This window comes from Primulina tabacum, chromosome 17 (assembly GCF_025594145.1).
Source record: "Primulina tabacum isolate GXHZ01 chromosome 17, ASM2559414v2, whole genome shotgun sequence".
Classification (NCBI taxonomy): domain Eukaryota; kingdom Viridiplantae; phylum Streptophyta; class Magnoliopsida; order Lamiales; family Gesneriaceae; genus Primulina; species Primulina tabacum.
This window is the reverse complement of record NC_134566.1, coordinates 30,468,305-30,491,849: the sequence shown is the minus strand read 5'-3', so window position 1 is coordinate 30,491,849 and position 23,545 is coordinate 30,468,305. Positions and strand designations below refer to the sequence as shown.

Below are 23,545 nucleotides of genomic sequence, written 5' to 3'. Positions count from 1 at the left end.
ACATCATCGTTTCATGCAACTTTCTTCTAGATTTTTTTGTAAAAGTCCTGCAGAAAAATCGTTCAAAATTCATTGGAATCTTCTCTATCATCAGTTGTTCACATTTCACATCGCATTTTGTACTATATTTTTAATTGTTGTACGTAATGGGATTGTTTTTTCAACTATATATTATATTATATGAAGATTAACTTGCTTTTAAATCCTTAAATTTAAACACAGTTGTCTCAAGTACTTATTAGAGAAGAAATATTTCTGTAGTTACTGGTCCATATATTTTACCACGGATGAAATTTGTACAAAACATTGAAATTAAAATATTGATATATAATCTTTGAGTATCTAATGTTTTAGATCTGATAGAAAATATAAGATTTTCAGTATAAAATTAGAAAAAAAATATATTAAGTAACACCTGCTACACTTATTTGAGTTCTAAAATATCATGTATTAGTATCAGATCTGAAATATTTGATATTCAAATATCATATTTTAATGTCATATTTTCAATGTTTTGTACATATTTTCATATGAAAGAAGACTTGTCATTAATATCAGTACTTGCTATACACACTTGGGTGTTCAAAAATCATATATTAATATCAGATCTGAAATAGTTAATACTCAAATATCATATTTTTAATGTTTTGTACTTATTTTGACCCTAAAAAAGCAAAAATAATTCTAAAAAAATAAAATAACAATAACAAACCACAATATGGAAACCATGTAAAACTTAAGATTGAAAGTTTATAAAATTTGAAAGAGTTTTCATAATAAATATTCTTTTAAATGTAAATTTATCCCTCAAATACTTAAAGAACACCACTTGAACAGCTTAATCAGTGCATAAAATTAACTGCAGCTCATAATTGATTTCTCTTCACTTCACACCACAATTTATTTCAACTTCACAACACATTTCCTTGAATATTCATTACATGTTGAAGATAAAGCTTTTAGCACATAACTTACTTCTCAATTATTAACCAGCACAAGCTACAACTACTAGGAAGGGTGGAGTTTGATTCACAAAGTTTGGTTATCTGATATCTTCATCCTCTTCACGTCGTAGGCAGGGACATTTACGTCACTTATGTTGTCGATTAGTCGTACTCCCTTGAAACTATTTTCATCATCCAAGAAGCTTTAGAGTTTTTGATTGTGTATCCGGCTGGTTTGGTTGTCTGATATCTTCATCCTCTTCACGTCATAGGCAGGAACATTTACGTCACTTATGTTGTCGGTTAATAATCCGAGTTGCTGTCCTTGAACCTGCACAAGAATCATACTTTCCCGAAACTATCTTCATCGTCCAAGAAACTTTAGAGTTATCGATTGTGTATATGATTGGTGGTGCATTTTTCTTCTGTGTTGTAGTGTGGAATAGGATTTCTACACTTTTGTGAAGTCCATGACCAATGCAACTCCAGGTAATCTAACACGGGTAATTTAACGCCATAAAATATTCATGTAACTTACATTTTCATCTGGAACAACTGCATATCTCTCTGCCCGGGAAACCGAAGATTTTTCTGCGAGAAAGCTTTCTTTACTACAAGATTATGCAATGGATGCAAAGACAAATAACACCAAGTGTATTTGGCACCTGACGATGCGTCCGCTTTTGAGATGTCTATGTGTTGTCCACCTGATCCATCTCTACTGAAGGCCACTATAATTTTTGGAACATTTCTACAAATTTCATATGGCAGCTATGAATTTCAAGATTCGATTCATTTTGTAAGTTAAAAACAATGTCAGCAATGGAACATAAATAAATAGAAGGGTGGGTGATATGATATTACAGGTCAACAGAGTCGCCGTGACCAAGTTGACCATTAGTACCCCTTCCCCACGAGAAGACATTTTGCCATTCAGTGACAGCAAGGGTATGCCTCCAACCGCATGAGATTTTCTCAACTTTCTGCAATAATTAAGTAGAATAGGAAAAGTTAATGAAAAGAGAATTCGATATAAAGCTTCACTATTGAAAGAGTTCAGGAAAATGGCAAGTTGAAAAGTTGAACCAGTGAATATTGAAAGAATTGAGACAAGAAATTAATAGATGCCTGATCAAGTGGAAACGTGACTTGTACTGGTGAGCACTGATCTATATTGTCGCCGACGCCCAGTTGTCCAAACTGTGAAGCAGAGAAATTTTTAGAAAGGGAATAATCATCACGATTTCAATAACCGGGTACTATCAAAAAGATGAGACTGACTATAACCTCGATTACCCTAGTGATGGTGATGGTATATATGATCATATTTCATTACTTTATGATTATTATTCTCGGTTGGTTTAATTATTTTATATAATCTTGCAGCTTGATGGGAGATTGCTTTGGGGAAGAATGGACATTTATCTACTTAGTATTTGCTTATGTTTAAATTAAAAAGTGTTGTGCTAGGTCATCTATTGTATTGTCTGTTCAAGTCCTAGGTTATCTACTGCCTTGTTATATCTGTTCAAGTCCTAGGTTATCTATCTATTGTTATAAATCTGTTTAAGTTATAGGTTATCTATTTATTGTTATATTTAGCTTTATTAATTGTGCAACATAAAATAGGAACTAGATATCCAACCTTATTCCAACCCCAACCATAGAGTTTTCCATCTGTTGCCAGTGCCATCGTATGTCTCCAACCTCCCGATATCTGACAAAATAACAGCCAGAAGAGAAAAATATAAACACGAGTATAACAAAGAAATCCACTAGTTGTAGTTGCACATTCCTTGAGCTTTGTCGGAAATGAGTCCATTTAAAAAGCCTATAAGAAATAGTTTGTTTCAAGTCAACAGTCGACCAAGAAATGTGAGGAATCTGCAAGGATCCACATGGGCTGTTTCCATTTTACAATAGATTGAATATTATAAAAAAATCAGCAAAAAAAAGGTTCTGCTTCCCAAGTTATGGCAGAGAGATAACTTACTTGAGAAATACAATTTCCACTCAAGGATTCAAGCTTATGAGGGATTAAATGATCCTCAAAATCCCCATGTCCGAGTTGTCCATATTTGCTCCATCCATAAGTATACAAATTACCAGAAGAGGAGACTGATATAGTATGTCGCCATCCACATGCTACCAAAACCATCTTTTCACCCTGCAACATGATACTACTATAATGGTAAGGGAAAGGAAGAGGAAGGCGGTCAATTAAACTTAGAATTAAAAATGTTATTTGACCCACGAAAAGCGACTTTATAGTAGACCCCCTTAAATGATGAGCAAAAGAGATTTCTTCGGGCATGCAATTATGTCTCAGGCACTTTTCTTTATCAGCACAGCATATGAACCTCACACTACTTTGATGGCTTTGTCAAGAATTAGTTCTTTCAACAAGTTATTAGTCAGACCTTATTTCCGTGGACAAGTTGCTCACTTACTTTCCCAAAGCTGAAGATCTAAGTTCGAATAACACTGGGTATATATTATATAATTTTTCCTCTGCTTGTTCGCTTCCTTTCAGTAATCGCCTTCTTTGTGAAGTAAAAACTGAGAAACTGGGAGATAAAAGTATGCCCTTTTCTGACCTTCTAACATAGCACGAATAGGAAGAAGACATTGAGGCAACATCTAACTAAGAGTCAAGGTTAGCAAGAACAGGATTTTCTCGAATTGCATGTTCTCACACTCTTTATGCCTTAATCCTTTACGGTGAGAACATGTGCATGCATAGATCTTATGATATAAGAATGAAAAAATTATGGCAACATTAGTCATATATTAAGAGCAGTATACCTTCACAGATGAAACTATCCCTGGTAGTAAACGATCATCTCTATCACCTAATCCCAAATTACCATATCGACCCCAGCCCCAACCATAAAGCCCGCCATCTTCTGTTACTGCAGCTGTATGTTCAGCACCAGCAGCAACCATTTTAACAGATATTCCCTACAAAATGCATAAAACGTTTCTTTTATCTCTAAATGAAATAATCAAATTGTTTGCAACATTAAATATATTAACTTGTTTTTGCCCAAGATATAGTTTGAAAGAAACATTAGGAGGTGAAAAAATATATATGTGCAACGAGTCCTAAGATCATGGTGTGTTTTTCATTAAGGCACAGTTTCAAGTCACACATAAGTAATTACATTAATTAAATCATTGAATTTAAATTACAATATTACCTTTAATAAATAACATTATTAATATTTTGTTAATTATTAAAAGACAATGGTAATTTATCATTATATCAAATATTTAATCTATCAAATCAAACAAACTATCATTTTTATCAATCAAACCACATACTATACTAACTATTATTTTTTTATTATATTAGATTATTTATCTACGTATTATCATCATATCTTTAACTTCAAACGTGCCTAAGAGGACTAACAATAACATGATTAACACAGGATAATATTGCACAAAAGTGTGAGGACAGTTACCTGCTTTCCTAATTTATTATTATTAAAAAGTTAAGTCCTGAAAGTAATCAATGCTTTGAAAAGTTCCTTTACGAGATTAACTAACAATACCTGGAAAGTTTCAATCTTCCTAGGTACAAGTGAATCCTCCGTGTTCCCAATCCCCAGTTGACCATTTTGGTTCCTTCCCCAACTGCAGTTAAGTAGAAGTAAGATCCAAGTGCAAAACTAATATATACATAAATCTTCTAGGATAAGTACTTTAAACTGCATATGGTGAAAAAATTGCAAATCATATCACAATGATTAAATCTAACGTACATATAAATATACCACTTTCAATTGTGAATTTCTTTATATGTCCTTGTTCATTTAAGTTGGCCAATTAAATTATTAGGTTATCTTAAGGGTTTTTTTTGTAATTCATTGTTCATCTTAAATGAATTTGGACATTAATACACATTCCTCTTTATTTCTTAAATTTTATGCCAAAAAAATTATTTTTTTACATTTCCTTGTTCATTTAAGTTAACAAATTAAATTAATATGTCTTTTTAAAGGTTTTTTTGTGATTCATTGTTCATCTTAGATAGATTTGGACATTAATTCACATTCTTCTTTATTTTCTAAACTTTATGTAAAAAGATTATTTATTTACATTTCTTAATCAATTTTTGTGATTCATTGTCCATTGTCTATGTGTACTCTATTTAAGTAAATTTTAGTTTTGATTTTGGTAAAATTCACTATTCTGTTAATTTTATTTTTATTGTTTTTTCCGTTTTGAATGATATTTGAATGAAAATATTTTTGCTGATTTATCATTTAAGAGAGCTGTATTATGTCGCGGATTGAAAAATGTCATATAAATAAGTAAATATATATGATTTATTGTCATTGTGTATTTTTATGTATTGTGTTTTGATATATTTAGATTGACTAAAAAAATGTACGTGCGTTGCACGTAAAAATCTAAACTATTGAAAATATATGTACGAAATTTTGATAATATTTAAATGAATTAAAACATGGTTAATAACATTTATCAACTGAAACAAACTAAGCCATAAAAAATAAAAAATCATGACCATAGACGGTATATGAATCAGATAAATTATCTTATCCACTTGACACACTTTTCAATATGCTTCTTGGTTGATTTTGACAACTCAACAACTCTTTGTCGTAGTTTGTTATAATATGCATATAACTATTTTGGTATGTTCAGCAAGTATCTGATCGTCTTTAACATCTATTATGTTATTTATAATCTTTATCGGGGATCTGACATGCTCGTAGTTTGCTTCTTTATCATGCCATTTTTTCTGTTTTCTACATTGTTTTTATCTGATAATCTTATTTTCCCGACTATTTTTTTTATTGTTAAATGATTTTTTCGCTTTTGACAATCATCAACTATAACTCTTAAGAAAAAATGCTTTTTCTCGTGATAAGTTTTCACTTGTGACTAAAAATATGTATAACCTATATATTCTTCAACAACATAACCAATGAATGATGTTGCACCTTCTTCAAATATTGTGATATTTGTGATATCATTTTTATATATTTAGTATCAATATTATCAACATATAGCTATAAGGTTAATAAATTTTTAACAACTATTTCTCAATCACTGTGAGAAAATACTTGAAATCTCTTCAAATGACTATATCTTAGAATTGTGTCCTCATTTAATTTGACGCAATTGAAGAAAGTCATCTTGATCGTCATTTTTTGGAAGCTTTGAAATAATGATTGCGTGCATCATGTCATGAGGATGATATAGTTTCAATCTCATTTGTTGCGTTTAGAACATAATATTATATTATTCATTGAAACAAAACAAATTTTCTTCTATCGAGTTTATATTTTGTTTTATAATATTTTATATCTTGTGGAACGATATATAAAATTAATTATTGTATTTTAAAAATCTTGAGAAGATATACGAATAATGTAATTAAGATATGCATATGAGATATCATTCAAATATATGTCAAAGTATTTGTCTCACTCAATATCTCATGATTCTCATCTAATAATATAACCATTTAGATTTCATGAGCATTTTATGATAGTCAAAATTAATTTGATGAAATATTGTAGAATTTTATTTGAATTTCAATATTTGGCTAAGTGAATTTATTTGACGAGGGGTTTTCTATGCTACCATCATATATGTTATGAATTAGCTGGTTAGACACTTTGACTAAAAAAAAAGACAAAAACAATCTTGTTGTCACCTCGAAATATATCGAGATAATATTGGAGGAAGTCACACAATTTTTCTTAAACCATAGAAAAATATTAGGCATGTGTTAACTTGTGATATAATAAAAATTTAGAATCATGCATAATCATTGAATTAGAACAAAATCGCATGCCAAAAATCTACTGGATATTATATATTTTAATAATTTATCCATATTTGTCGTTCACCAGAGGACTCTTAGACCTACCTAATTTTGTAGTTCACCTATTATTTTCATAATAAATAATATTACAAAAATAATATAAGCAAATACATAAAAACTCAAACTAAAATGCCTTCTATCAATCTAAGTAAAACAAATTGATTAGATAATATAATAATGTCGTAAAAATTTTAAATATTGATTTATAGACAGAAGTTTGGAAATACATTTGTCCCAATAAATAAAAAATATCATCTCTTGATATTCTGAGACATAAGGTAAAAACGAAGAAATATTTCAATTTTTTTAATATTTTCTAAGTCACTTCAAACCAGATAATCTAAGCAAACAGAAAACATGCATTATGTGTTTAAAAATTAACAAAATATCTCAACAATAAAAAATTGAAAAATAACCATTTTTGTTGGATATTTGATTTTGTTTTCTTTTTTCTTTGTGCAAACAAACAAATCACATAAACAATCCAAACACAATTACATGATCAATACAAATGACATATAACAATCAAACATGTTAACGCTAGGGTAAAAAAACTCATCTAATTGCAATTGCCCCAATAATAAAAAATATTATCTCTTGATATTCTGATACATAAGGTAAAAACGAAGAAATATTTCAATTTTTTTAATATTTTCTAAGTCACTTCAAACCAAGTAATCTAAGCAAACAGAAAACATGCATTATGTGTTTAAAAATTAACAAAATATCTCAACAATAAAAAATTGAAAAATAACCATTTTTGTTGGATATTTGATTTTGTTCTCTCTTTTCTTTGTGCAAACAAACAAATCACATAAACAATCCAAACACAATTACATGATCAATACAAATGACATATAACAATCAAACATGTTAACGTTAGGGTAAAAAAACTCCTCTCATTGCAAGAATACAAAATGGTCAAATAGAGCATATTATTTAGTAATATTTATTTAGCATCATTTATAAAAAAATTGACTAAATATTTATTAATAATTTATTTTTATTCAATCCGACTCATCTCCCTTTGTCTTCCTATTATTATTTGACGGCAATGTATAAATTTAAGTAATTAAAATTAAATTTAAAAGTAAATTAAAATAATAATTAGTTTGATTGAGTTAAATACACTATTAATGATCTTATTAAACTAAGATAAAAAATGACTTAAATAACACCATTAACATGACAAATTGTAAAACAAAAAAAAATAATATAATAGTAAGCTCACAAATGAAAGTCATATATTTAATAGATTAATAGATAATATATTATTTAGTAATATGTATTTAGCATCATATATTGAAAATTGATTAAATAACTTAAATGTTTGCAATGAAATCACTTACATACAAATATTTTCTATCAATCACGTATTTTTGTTGATACATAAGTAATCTAAATATATCTACATTCTAAATGGGAAAAAAAATGTGTTATATGACCTTAATATTTATTAATAATTTAATTTTATTTAATCACACTCATCTCTATTCGTCTTCTCATTATTACTTTAATGTTCGTAATACTAACAATTTATAACATTATGATAGTGATTTTCTGTGAATTTGATCTCGAATGTGAATTGTAGATATATTTAGATTCACAATTCACATTCATATATTTATATAGATATAGATTATTATTAAAAGAATATATGAAAAAGAAAACATGTATTAATTTATGTAAATTTTAAATTTAAAAATAAAAACGTATTAATGATTATTATTAAAAGAATATATGAAAAAGAAAACATGTATTAATGATTATTATTAAATGAAGGTAAGGATAATAGAGATATAGATATAGAATATTATTAAAAGAATATATGAAAAAGGTAAATTTTAAATTTAAAAATAAAATGTATTAATGATTATTATTAAAAGAATATATGGGAAAAAATAAAAATGTATTAATGATTATTATTAAAAGAATATATGAAAAAGAAAACATGTATTAATGATTATTATTAAATGAAGGTAAGGATATTTATGTAAATTCACAATTCACATTCATATATTTATATAGATATAGATATAGATAAATACTTATAAACATGATGTTATTCAAAAGACTTTAAACATTATCTAATTTTCGTGATTATATTTTTCATTATTAGTCACCTACGTGCATCTCACGTGTACATTTCTAGTAATTTGATATATTTCATATGTTGCTTGGAATAACATAATATGTGACTTAGAACGACATGTAATTGTCTGTATCTCAAACCTTTTACCCATTGCGCAAAACAATACTCCTCACTTGGAAGATTCATAGTTCAAAAGAGTAAAGTCGGGACAAACATTTGCTTTAAAATTTTAGAAAGTGAAGGTAAAAGAAAGATTTTCTTTGAAAGGAGTATGAGAAGTATTATCAGATATAGAAATTCTAACTTTGTGATCCCATCAAGGAAGAAAGCAGCCTGAGTATCCTACTATCATACAGAAGTGATTCTAAAAATAATTTTCTGCAGTTATTTGTAACTCATCGATATTTATGTATTAACCTTTCTGTAATTTCAGATTCTTAATTTAAGCTCGTAAGAGTATTGAGCAAATACGATATATCTGGCCAGAGAAGTACTACGAATGTGAAATTGCACAGAGTCCACGACATTGGAAACCAACCTCTGAACCTCGCCATCCATTGTCACCGCCAAACAATGGGTGTCCCCACAAGCAATTTGCTTGATCTGTAAGCCTTGTAAGGCTTTGACTGGCTGTGGAGAAAACAAGTCGCTAGAGTTTCCATGGCCTAACCTCCCAAAATCACCCCTACATTTTTTGTATGGCGAACCAATATCAATGCAATAATTTAAGATAGTTTAGAAGCATTTTTGGCCTCAAAACTCCCAAGAAACCAAAGATTGGGCAGTGAAAGTAACAGAAACTCGCTAACATTAATAGTTGAAGGCTAAGTTCTCTGGCAAGTGAAAACTAAAAGACATCATTCTTGCACAGGTCAAAAAACTTTAAACACAAACATTTTGCTCAAGAGAAGACATACCATCCCCAGCTATATACTTGTTTTTGTGACTCCGAGTAAGCAGTTGTATGGTCAGCTCCACAAGACACAGACACTATTTCCTTACCATCCAATCCAGTCAAGTGAGTGGGAGAAAACCGATCATCTGCATCTCCATGTCCTAACTGTCCATCTTCACCTCTTCCCCAAGAACAAACAGCATTACCAGCTGCAACATATGAATAAAATTATTATTTCACTGCATTTAGTCCCTACCATCAAGATTGTCAATTTAATGCAACACAGAACTATAACTTAGTTTCTCATCACTTCCCAGTCTTATACACCAAATTCAACAGATAAGAAAAACATGTACAATGCTCACCGACTATTAGCCACAAAGTTCATAAGTGATCCCCCAAGATTATTTTCACAAGGGGTAAGTAAACAGATCAAATCCAGGATTAGCTACATTTTATCAGCTTCATTTTCCAACTTTTCTAGTCCGTGTCCTCTGTTCCTGAAAGGAATTTAATTTCTTGATATATTTTCCTTTTTTATCTTTAATATTTTGACTTTCTAGACATGAGAATAATCTCGAAATTGATGATATGATCTCGTATAAATTCAATATGTGATATAAGACTATATTTGATATGACTCATAATATCTTTAAGATATGATATCACAATATCTTTAAGATATTATCCTTGTTTTAAAAAGAGTTTGTTTCCTAATGAAATTGTGTTTCTATGTTAAATAGGACTTAAAGGAGAAGAAACTAGAGAGATGGACGATATAGAGGATAAAACTTTCGGAGAGACAGAGACGCATTCGTACGAAGAAAAGGTTTTCTGATTGAAGCAATCTCGCGTCGTTGATAAAATGTTGCTGTGAAGTGCTGACAACATCTGAAAACAACGCCTAATCACTGCGTTGATTAGTGTGTTAATTTTTGTTAAGATTTTTCACTTCTCAGTTTATGCATCCTCTGTATATTGGTTATACGGTTTGTTAGAGGTTTAGGATGCAATTGGTTTTTACTCGCCTTAGTTAGGGAGTCGTTTTATTCTTTCACTAGTATTGTTTTTTGTAAACTTACAAGTTTTTCTAGTGAATTATTTTGCCCTGAGGCACTGCGCAAGTATTTTATACTTGTGCATAATTTATATCTCGTCTCTCGTATCGTTTGTCATTCCAGTTGTGTGTTAATGTGTTAAACTATAATTTCCGCTGCATGTGTCGTGGGTGTTACAACACCTACATTCTGATACACACAACACTCCCCCTCGTCACATTCACCCTGTGGAAACGGAACTTTCAATTGGTATCAGAGCCTCCACTTGACGCTACTAAGTGAGATCCTGTTTTGTTTTGTTTTCCAGGTGGAAAAGGATCATGGAAGCATCAACAAACACTGTTTTTATACCTCCCGTGTTGGATGGATCAAACTATGCATTATGGAAAGTAAAGATGAGGGTTTTTATTAAATCAATTGAAGAAAGAGCTTGGCAGCGTGTACTTGATGGTTGGAGTCCACCAAAGATTGAGGATGCTGATGGAGATACTCGGCTCAAACCTGAAAGTACATGGACAATCGATGAAGTGCAAACGTCAAATTTTAATTCCAAGGCTCTCAATGCTATATTCTCGTCTGTTGACACAAGGATGTTTAATTTAATCACCAATTGTGTCTGTGCCAAAGAAGCTTGGGATATACTTCAGAAACATTGTGAAGGATCCGAGAGTGTGCGTAAAACTAGGCTAAGGATGGTGGCATCAAAATTTGAAAGCCTGAGAATGGAGGACAAGGAGTCTATTCTTGAGTATGATAGCCGGTTGAGACAACTTTCTAATGAAGCTCACAGTCTTGGAGATCCCATGTCCAATGAAAGATTGGTGAACAAAGTTTTAAGATCTCTACCTGAGAGATTTAATGTCAAAGTTTGTGCAATTGAAGAATCTAAAGACACTTCAACAATCAACCTGGATGAATTAATGAGTTTCCTCAGAACTTTTGAGATGAATCTTGATTTACAAAAGAAGGATAAAGGGAAGACAATAGCCCTTGAAGTTTCAACTGACTCTTATGATGAAATCCTTCAAATATCTAAAGAAGTGAATGAATCTGATTTAGGTGAAGATTCTATCTCTCTAATTACTAAGAAATTCGGTGATTACTTGAAGAAAATGAGAGAGAAGAAGAAAATTGGACAAAAATCTGTGTTACCCAATATCACCACTTCTGCAAAAGCTCAAAAGTTTACTCCTATGAAAGGACAATTTCGACCAAAAACTGAATTGCAAATCCAATCAAATGTTAGAAATTTGGACTCAGTACAATGCAGAGAGTGTTCTGGATTTGGACACTATGCCAATGAGTGTGCCAATCGACTTCGGAGAAACAAAGGCATGGCTGTCACTTTGAGTGATGAAGAGTCTGATGATGATCAAAGATCAAATGAATCTGAAAATCACACATCGTTGTCTGCTGTGATCAAGGAGAAGCGTTCAATGCAAATCAATCCTTTGGGTGTTGCCACAGGTGTTGCAATACCTGGTCGCAACATCTCTTCAAATTCAGTGTGTCTTAATTCTACAACCCTTGGTGAATCAAGTCAGTCTGAAAACCAAGAAGTAAATGATGATGAAGTCACTCTGGAAAGTGTGCAGACAATGTATTAAGAATTGTATGAAGACTGGATCTAAAGAAATAAAGTGAATGCAATTCTCTCCAAAGAGAACACTGAGCTGAAGTCACAAGTATCACGACTTGAAGTAATCTTAAGCAAGAAAGATCTGGAATTATGCAAAGTCAAGGAAGAGCTTGGAAAAGCAACTCAAATTCTTGCGAAGCTTAATTCAAGTTCATCCAAACTTGATTCACTCTTGATGATTGGAAAGAATGACAAAGCTGGACTTGGTTATACGAATCACCAGTTTGAAATAGGAGAGTCTTCCAACACTGAAAGAAAACCAACTGTCTTTGTCAAAGGAAGTGCTGAAATCTCGAATGCTACATACACTGGAAAAAGGTGTTTCATCAAATAGGCAAATATCAACAAAGAAGTCCAAGTCCAGAAAACGCCACTTTATCTGCCACTATTGCTTTAGACCTAGTCATATCAAACCCTACTGTTTTAAACTGAGAGATGACTACAAAAGATGGGAATCTGAACAGGTGTTGCCACAGGTGTTGTACAACACCCGGCGTAACATTGCCAATAGGAAACCATCGGTAAAAAGTGTTTGGGTGCCAAAGGCTAATATTCAATGTTCTGTTATTTATACTTCGTTAAAAACTAACATTGCAGGAATATGGTACTTTGACAGTGGCTGTTCACGCACCATGACAGGTTCTAAAGACTATTTGACTGACTATGTTGAACTAAGGATGGTCATGTGACGTATGGTGGAGGTGCTAAAGGAAGAATAGCTGGCAAAGGGACCTTGAATGTTGATGGACTGCCTAGTCTACACAATGTGCTTTATGTCGAAGGACTTAACTCAAACTTAATAAGCATAAGTCAACTTTGTGATGATGGTTTACATGTTAAGTTTGATAAAGACAATTGTGAAGTTTTTGATAATACTGATACATGTATTTTGACAGGTACAAGGTCGGGTGACAATTGTTATCAACTTGGAGAGGACCCTGTGTGCAATCATTCAAAAGTGACTGAACTAAACTTGTGGCATCAAAAATTGGGTCATGCAAACCTCAAGACATTAAAGAACCTTGGTAAGTACGGCTGGAGAGGTATGCCTAATTTATCCTCTGGAATTCCTTATGTTGTGGTGCATGTCAAAAGGGCAAGCAAACACTGTGTTCCCCATCAAGTGTTGCAACACTTTGGGACAACACGGTGTCTTGAACTCTTGCACATGGATCTTATGGGTCCAATGGAAGTGGAAAGCCTTGGAGGTAAGAAGTATTCATGTGTTTGTGTGGATGATTTCTCTAGCTTTACATGGATAAGTTTTCTTAGAGAAAAATCCGACACATTTGCTGTTTTTAAGAAATTACATGCTAAGATTACTAATCTACATGATTTGAGGGTTGGTAAGATAAGGACCGACCATGGTAAAGAATTTGAAAACTCACACTTTATATCATTCTGTGAAAAGAGAGGGATAACTCATGAATTTTCGGCCCCTAAGACTCCTCAACAAAATGGAATAGCCGAAAGGAAGAATATGACACTGCAAGAAATGGCTAGGGTCATGTTGAGTTCAAAGAATATTTCAAAATGATTTTGGGCCGAGGGCTTAAACACAGTATGTCATATTTCAAATTGTGTGTACTTAAGGAGTGGTTCTACTATGACATCCTATGAAATCATCATGGGAAAGAGGCCAAACCTGAAGTACTTTCATGTTTTTGGGTGTGTGTGTTATGTTTTGAATGACCGAGACCATCTTGCAAAGTTTGACTCTAAAAGTGACAAGTGTTTATTTCTTGGTTATTCATCCAATAGTCGTGCATATCGCGTGTATAATCTCAGAACAAGAACGACTATGGAATCTATTAACGTTGTTTTTGACGATCTTGCAGATCTAACGGGAAAAACAATCGAGGATGATATTGGTGGGCTACTGAACATAAGTGAGACACTGCCTAACACAGATGTTGCACCCGGTGTTGTAACACCTGAGACAACACCTGCACTGGCAAAATCAAATGATGAACCAGGAGAGTATACTGAAAATGATGATGTTGTAACCAATGAAGGGATTGATATTCCCAGTAAGATTCAGAAAAATCATCCATCATCTCAGATCATTGGAGAAGCATTTGGAGGAATGCAAACTAGAAGAAAGGAGAAGGTAGATTATCGGAAAATGATGGGTCTAGTATGCATGACTTCCGTATACTCTCAAGTAAGTCATTCTTGTTTTGTTTCACTCATTGAACCCAAAAATATAAATGAAGCCTTAAAAGATGAATTTTGGGTTGATGCGATGCATGAGGAACTTGAACAATTTGTTAGGAATGATGTGTGGGATTTGGTTCCCAGACCTGATAATGTGAATGTTATTGGAACCAAATGGATTTTTAAAAACAAAACTGATGAATCTGGGATTGTTGTGAGAAATAAAGCTAGGTTAGTTGCTCAAGGGTATACTCAAATTGAAGGAATTGATTTTGATGAGACATTTGCCCCTGTTGCCCGGATTGAGTCAGTCCGACTTTTACTTGCTATCGTTTGTCACATGGACATAAAACTATATCAAATGGATGTGAAAAGTGTCTTTTTGAACGGCATTTTGAATGAAGAAGCTTATGTAAGCCAACCTAAAGGGTTCGAAGATCCAAACCACCCGAACCATGTCTACAAGTTGAAGAAGGCACTTTATGGACTTAAACAAGCTCCACGAGCATGGTATGGTAGGCTTACTGAATATCTGCTTGACTTAGGCTTCAAACGAGGTGAGGTTGATAAAACCCTTTTTATTCAAAAATCGAAGCATGATATTCTTGTGTGTCAAATTTATGTGGATGACATCATTTTTGGTGCTTCTTCTCAAAAGCATGTTGATGAATTTGTTAAATGCATGTCTACCACATTTGAAATGAGCATGGTAGGAGAATTAAGTTTCTTTCTTGGATTGCAAATTAAACAAATGCATGATGGTATCTTTCTGTGTCAATCCAAGTATGCCAAGAATTTGGTGAAGAAATTTTCTACCGAGAACACTAAACACATGAAAACACCAATGGGGTCGACTGAAAAATTGTCCAAAGACGATGTTGATGCAGGTGTTGACAACACCCAGTATCGCAGCATCATAGGCAGTCTTCTTTACTTAAGTGCAAGTCGTCCCGACATCATGTTTAGTGTATGTTTGTGCGCCAGGTACCAGGCTGATCCTAAAGTCACTCATTCAAAAGCTGTCAAAAGAATTTTGAGATATATAGCCGGGACAGTTAACTTAGGTTTGTGGTACACCAAAGAAACAAACACAAATCTAGTGGGGTTTAGTGATGCTGACTGGGCTGAAAATCTAGATGATAGGAAGAGTACCACTGGAGGATATTTTTATCTAGGTAACAATTTGGTGTCATGGTATAGTAAAAAGCAAAATTGTGTATCTCTGTCCACTGCTGAATCTGAATATGTTGCAGCTAGCAGCTGTTGTTCACAACTTTTGTGGATGAATCAAATGATTAAAGACTATGGTTTCAACAGTGACACCTTAATTGTATACTGTGACAATTCAAGTGCAATTGATATTTCAAAAAATCCAGTACAACACTCTCGAACGAAACACATAGACATTAGACATCATTTTATTCGAGATTTGGTTGATAAGGGTACAATTCGAATGGAATTTGTTAGAACTGAGAACCAACTGGCTGATATTTTTACAAAACCATTGGATTTTGAGAGATTTTCCAATCTTAGGAAGTCTCTCAGCTTGTGTGCACAATGATCACTCATGGATGTTGTCCTCGGTGTTACAACACCTGTGGACAACACTCAGCATACACGTGCATTTTATTTTTAGGATGCTAGACATATTGCATACATCCTGTTTTGTGTGAAGCATGTACAAGTGAAGGATACTGAATGGTGTGCTCTCAGTTGTGAATCAAACATTCTATCAAAATTTTCTAAAGTATGGAGTGTGCTCAATCTAAGTCATTAAGCTGTGAGGATGTTCGTGTACCACATGATTTTGTCCAATGTAGAAAATGACTTATAAAATTCTTGAGCAATAAGGTAAAAAAAAAAAAAAATTGTTTAGAAGAAAATGGAAAAAGCTACCTAGAGGAGTCCAATGAAGACCGTTCTTCTAGTGTGGGAGCTACCACTTCTAATTCAAAATATAGATGGAAAAAGCTACCTAGAGGAGTTCTATGAAGACCGTTCTTCTAGAGTGGGAGCTACCATGTCTGAATTAAAAATGTTCAAGAAAGTTTGAGTCCAACTTGTGAGTGTTGCCAAGAGGTGTTGCCAACACCTAAGTACAGACTGATCACAGTTTGATCACATGCGTGTGCATTTCATTTTTGATCATATTTTAGGCATAAATTTAAGTCATTCATACTGCTGTTATGTGAATTCATCATGACCAGTGGGCTATCAGTTTTTAATTCATGAAATACGAAGAAAACCCTAACCGTTTTAATTTTGAAATTTCTTGATTTCTAACTGTTTGTGGGGTTAATTCGACGTGGTGTTTTATCCTGCCTGATTTCTTGAAATAATGATGGCACTGTTTCAGAAAGTTACCGTTGGGTGAGAGTAAAAATTGAGTTGAAAAGGTGCTGAAGTTGCGGCTCAACAGATTGTTACCGTTGGAGAGTTGTGCTTAAATAATTAGGAATGGACGAAGAATAACTTTACTGTATTCCCTCACATTCTAAAATTTCTCCTGCCCTCACTATTCATTGTTTTTGCTTAAAATATCTCTGTTCTTCGCGATTTTCTGTGTCCTTCGAACCGATCTACTTCTTTCGTTCTTGATTTCGCAGATGGCTGGCTTCGATCCTCACGACATTAGGAGTGAAATGGCTGCGAGCATGGGTGGAAAATCACCTGACACAACACCCACAGCCGAAACCAATGTTGAGGGGATGGAAATTGTGGGCGTGTCAGAAGAACCAACTCCGCTGGAAATGATCGCTCCTGGTGAACCTGGGAACGAGATCAATGTCGAGAATCCACCGGACTTTGAAGTCTTGAATAAAGCTTTTCCCACTGCTCCTATGCGCCGAAGGTCAAAGAGACAAGCAGGGTTCGATCCTGACTTTGTTCCAACCAAGAAACAACGGGCATCTACCTCCTCAAATCTTCTGGACCCTGATTTCTCATCTGGAGACGACTCCAATGATGATGATTTTGAGTTGGTGGCTCGCCCCAAACCAACTGGTGCTGCAAAGGAACCTGGTTCTACCTCTGGTATTCAAAAACAAAACACCATCACAGATACTCAAAATGTTGCAGAAGAAAGAGTTCCTGATGAGCCTGTAGAAGATGAACAATCTCTGGCCGAGTTTCTTGCTCACCTTAAGGAAGAAAAGGCTGCCAAGAAACAAATTTCTAAGGATGATGAACCTGATTCAGAAATGATGAAGGAGTTTGAGCAAAACCGACCTGGAGCTTCTTCCTCTTCATCGTCTGTATCTGACTTTGAATCTGAGGAACATGGTGATGCTGAATCTGAGGATATTGGCTCTGAAGCTAGTGAGTCTTCTGATGATGTTGCTGCTACTGCTGCCGGTGTTGAGGTGGATGTTGACAACACCGAGCACCACATTGACTCGGCTGACTATGATTTAAGCAAGTCTTTTTCCCCCAAATTTTATTCTGAGGATGCCTTGGCATTATGGCCGCTGTTTGTTCAGAGAGAGCAGATTGAGGAGAAAAATATTGATGTTAATGCATATGGGAAATACAATTTGATTGAGTTTCTCAAGAATCGAAGGTTGCTATCCACAGTCACTACTGTTATGCCCTACTGTCGCCGTGTAGTGTTAGAATTCTAATGCAATCTCCTGGGCAGTGTTGGAGATGAGGAATCGGTGAAGTATGGGAGAGTGTTTGTTCGTGATCGTATCTACAAGTTCTCACCTTCTGTGATCAATGCATTCTACAACACTCCGGAAATTGAGGAAGTTGAAGAGGATCTGGACATAAATGCTGTAACCTCTGTGCTCACTGGAGGCCTGATCAAAGTATTCCCTGATTATCCCAAGAAGTTGAGTGCTGCTAATCTCACTTCTTTTTTCTCCGTGTTGCACAAGACATCAATCTGGAATTGGACACCGTCAACCAATTCTACTACTGTGACTAGATCTCAGGCCCTGGTGTTGTTTGCTATTGGTACTGGAAGGGCCTTTAACTTTGGAAATCTGGTGTTCAGGACAGCATTGCAATATGTTGAAGGAGACTTCAAGAAAACAAAGCTGCCCTACCCTTCACTGATTTATGGAATCTTGGAATCTCAAGGTTTCATTAAGGATATTGATGAAGATCATTGCCCTGTCAAAGATCCTCTGAAGATTTCTCCTGCTTATTTCAAAGGCAACAGAAAGATCGATCTGCCTTGGCTGCATTCAAGTGTTGCTCCGGATGTTGGCAACACTGATGATACAACATCTGAACATGTGCCTGAGACAGCTGAACAGCCACCTACAGATGTTCCTCCTATTGGTTATGTCACACTGTCTATCTCCTACATTCAAGCTCAGATTGCCTATGGTCGACAACAGATTGAAAATGCCAAGAAGACCATTGAACATTATGAAAATCAAGTGGCTGATTATGAGCTTCTGCTGGGTGAAAGTGTCCATTCTGGACAAAAAAGGGGAGTAGATACAGATATAGCTGGAACCAGTGGAGGAAAAATGGCTGATGATGATGATGATGATGGCAGTAATGAAGGATAATGAGATTTTGAGTTTTTTTTCTCTCTTGATGGTTTTGGTCTCTCTTGATGGTTCTAGTACTTCTTACTTTAGTTGTCCTTTTATTCTCTCTGATCTTTGTCCCTCCTGATTAATGAACTATTTCGGTGTTCTGATCTGAATGTTGCAACATCTAACATACAACACCTGTGTGAACTGTATTTTTCATCAGGGGAGGCTTAACGGTAGAATTCAGGGGGAGTCAACTAAAGTTGGCTGAGTAACTGATTTGCTAACTCAGGGGGAGCTGAGCCGTACAACCATTTTTGGGTTGTTTTGTCCAGAAAGGCAAAAAGGGGGAGATTGAAAGGAATTTTATTCCTTGATATATTTTCCTTTTTTATCTTTAATATTTTGACTTTCTAGACATGAGAATAATCTCGAAATTGATGATATGATCTCGTATAAATTCAATATGTGATATAAGACTATATTTGATATGACTCATAATATCTTTAAGATATGATATCACAATATCTTTAAGATATTATCCTTGTTTTAAAAAGAGTTTGTTTCCTAATGAAATTGTGTTTCTATGTTAAATAGGACTCAAAGGAGAAGAAACTAGAGAGAGGGACGATATAGAGGATAAAACTTTCGGAGAGACAGAGACGCATTCGTACGAAGAAAAGGTTTTCTGATTGAAGCAATCTCGCGTCGTTGATAAAATGTTGCTGTGAAGTGCTGACAACATCTGAAGACAACGCCTAATCACTGCGTTGATTAGTGTGTTAATTTTTGTTAAGATTTTTCACTTCTCAGTTTATGCATCCTCTGTATATTGGTTATACGGTTTGTTAGAGGTTTAGGATGCAATTGGTTTTTACTCGCCTTAGTTAGGGAGTCGTTTTATTCTTTCACTAGTATTGTTTTTTGTAAACTTACAAGTTTTTATAGTGAATTATTTTGCCCTGAGGCACTGCGCAAGTATTTTATACTTGTGCATAATTTATATCGCGTCTCTCGTATCGTTTGTCATTCCAGTTGTGTGTTAATGTGTTAAACTATAATTTCCGCTGCATGTTGTCGTGGTTGTTACAACACCTACATTCTGATACACACAACACTCCCCCTCGTCACATTCACCCTGTGGAAACGGAACTTTCAGTTCCTAATATTAAGAAATTAAACTTGTTCGGAATGTTTATCCTGAACTTCTCAAGCACACAGGGAAAAGAATTCTGGCACACTTGAAATTTGCTGTGCATGTCACTTTCTTAGAATTTTCGGAACATAGTTAAAAAAATGCTATTACAGGTAACCGAGTCCCAGAGTAAATTGTCAAACGCATACATATAAGTCAAATTCTTTTATCAGTAATGTAATCATAAATTAAAAAAAAAAAAAAAAGTCGTACTTATGGTTCAGTCAATCTAAGAAAAAATTACAAAAGTCCAACAAAGATTGGAATCTCATAACTATTTTAAATATCTGTCACTGCAATCCAGAAAGATTATACCATTTTAAAATCATATTGTGTATCATACAGATCTAAGAAGTTGCAAAGTTTGTAATTTAAAAATGAGCTATAACCAAACAATCTCCTCAAAATTCACCCCTGGTCCAAGAAACAACACGCAGCATTAACAACTATTTGTATCCCAATATTTGTCGAAACAGAGGCACCGCCTAGTCAAGGAAATATCCAAGCAAGAATGCATCATTGTCCCCACATAAAATTAAGCAAGTGTAAACTGCATTAAGTGGAGTACTCCAGTCCATGAAGAAAAATATCTATGAATTAAATAAGCACTTACATCAAATCAAAGCCTTATCTTATATCAAAGAAAATAAATGAAATGTCAATGTCCAAACGAAGATCAATTGCGGACACAAACCTATGCAATACTACGATTTATTATCAAGTAGGAGCAAGTGGGGACCGAAACGGCAAATTTGTCGGCTGGTTGTCCCCTTAACTGTGTAAAAATACCAACAAGTTCTACGTACAATTATTCCAAATACATTGTGAACATGAACCCAAGATTTTTAATTTTTCACTGATTCAAAACATGGATTTAGAGCCTGTTGACATGGATCATGTGCAGAATCTTGCAAAATATGTTAAGATTGGGATTTGGACAAACTCAAGCCCAACACATAACGAACACATAACGATGAGCTTGTAAAATTTTCCATTTTTCCCCGAAAAATACAAACTTCAAATACACACACACACACACAAAAAAGCTCAGCTGCCTCGTTTCACGCATGGAATATGAACATAAACTCACCGAGTACGGCAACAGAGTGACTTGCACCAGCAGAGATGAGAAGAACCCCACGAATCGGACCAGAAATCTCCTCATTCCCAGAACCACCTCCACTATGCGTTTGACCTTCTTCTGCCATTTCTCCAAAACGCCAACTTTCTCGTCTTTGCAATAATTCTTTTGTGGGTCTTTTCTGATTTTGTTAAAACGCTTTCTTGGGATTTTCGAGTCGAAGAGTTTTCTCCAACTTCCACGCAAGAAAGTCAAAGAAAGTGGGAAGAAAGAACGTGATGGTTCAGAGTGATGAAGTCAGCAATATGACAAGTTGACAACGAAAGAGAGAACAGAAGAATACACTATATATAGTGAACACTGATTCCGAAACCTGAAAATAAAATTATTGTTTATTATTGAGAAAAATTTCATTTTAATCAGATAAATTGACTTGATTTCGATTTTACTACTGTAATTTAGGTTAAGTTTCGAAGATGAGATTATTGAATGATTCATACATAAATGATAAAAAAATGATTGATATAGAAATATAATAGAGAACGATAAAAATTTATTTTGTTTTGTATAGGTTTTTTTGTGTGAGATAAATTAAGACTTTTAGCAACTTTGAACCAGATTATTGTTCATTCATAACAAAATTGCAACCCTGAGCAGATTAAAGAAGGCATTATTGGGTATTTTTGGATGTAAGGCAAGTGGTAAAGTTGAAAACAAGAAAATTATTAGAAAAAAACAAGATAGTCAAAAACTTGTGTGAGACGGTCTCATAGGGTCGTATTTTGTGAAACAGATATCTTATTTGAGTTATTCATGAAAAAGTATTGTTTTTTATGCTAAGAGTTATTTTTTATTGTGAATTTTGGTAGAGTTGACTCATCTCACGGATAAAAATTCATGAGACCGTCTCACAAGAGACCTACTCAAATAGATAATACAGCGTGAGATAGATATTATTTTTCTTGAACTAATAGAGGTTTATCCCTCCTACGCCGGATCAAGTCAGTTTATTTAAAATCGCCCCAAACACTGGATTAACTAGTGTTACAAATAATAATCAAATCTAGTCATTTGTACCAAACAGACCCATAATATTTGTTTCCATCCACTAACTTTATTAATTTTGTTTTGATCTTTTTTTCACGTGAAACTACTAAATCTATCAAATATTGTTTATTTGAAATTAATATTGTCATACATAACTCATATAGTAAGAATAAAACATATATTATACACTTTAAAATATATATAAACAAAAATAAAAAGAAAAGACAAGTTTTTTTCCTCTCATTTTAAAATATTGTATGTCTATGTTTTATTTTTTTCTATTCGTTTTTGTATATATTTATTTTGATGTGTGTAATATGCATGTATTCTTGCTACATAAGCTACGTAGAACAACATGGATGTCTGATAAACAATATTCAAAGAAATTAGTTGCTTTTGGCCAAAAAAAAAACCAAAAACAAACAAATATCTGAGTTATTGGATGACAATCAAACATTACGTGACTAAAACTCAAAACAACTAATTGCAAGACTAAAATTACAATTTTTTATTTATTATTTTAGTGCTAAAATTTTAAAAATATTAATAGTTGTTAATATTAAGTTTTTTAGGTTATGACCCGGGGAATAAATGATAAATATTTTTTTAGAAACTCTTATTATTCGACTCATAGTATTATTCAATTTAATTAATAGTGCACTAGATTTTATATAAAAATAATCTAGTATAATATCTTGGCGAAAACTTTTGAAGACGAATCTCACGGGTCGTATTTTGTTAGACAGATATCTTATTTGGGTCATCCATGAAAAAGTATTACTTTTTATGTTAAGAATATTACTATTTATTGTGAATATCGGTAGGGTTAACCCGTCTCACATATAAAGATTCGTGAGACTGTCTCACAAGAGACCTACTATAGTATTTTATATGTTGTCGGTTTTTTAGTTTATTTGTCTAATTACAAAAAAAAAAATCAAATAACAAATTTTAATCGTTTTCCTTTCGTATTTCTTATTTTTTTAAAAAAAAAAAATAGCTCATGAATATTTGCAATGAATTTCGAACATATGAATGGAAATATTCGTATTTTATGGAATAAATTGGTTTATAAAGATTACCA

At 33.3% G+C, this 23,545-nt stretch overlaps 1 protein-coding gene across 1 annotated transcript; it reads right to left on the bottom strand.

The window, feature by feature from the left end:
- Positions 1–850: 850 nt before the first annotated feature.
- On the bottom strand, positions 851–21,733 carry LOC142531638 (ultraviolet-B receptor UVR8-like). Its single transcript, XM_075637850.1, has 12 exons — positions 21,424–21,733; positions 9,817–10,003; positions 9,438–9,584; positions 4,502–4,583; positions 3,750–3,905; positions 2,938–3,111; positions 2,590–2,661; positions 2,073–2,144; positions 1,809–1,927; positions 1,610–1,695; positions 1,483–1,535; positions 851–1,275 (listed from the first exon to the last, which is right to left on the bottom strand). Exons 1-12 carry the CDS (start codon positions 21,539–21,541, stop codon positions 1,150–1,152), a joined length of 1,392 nt encoding a protein of 463 aa, XP_075493965.1. The 5' UTR covers positions 21,542–21,733; the 3' UTR covers positions 851–1,149.
- Positions 21,734–23,545: the final 1,812 nt, after the last annotated feature.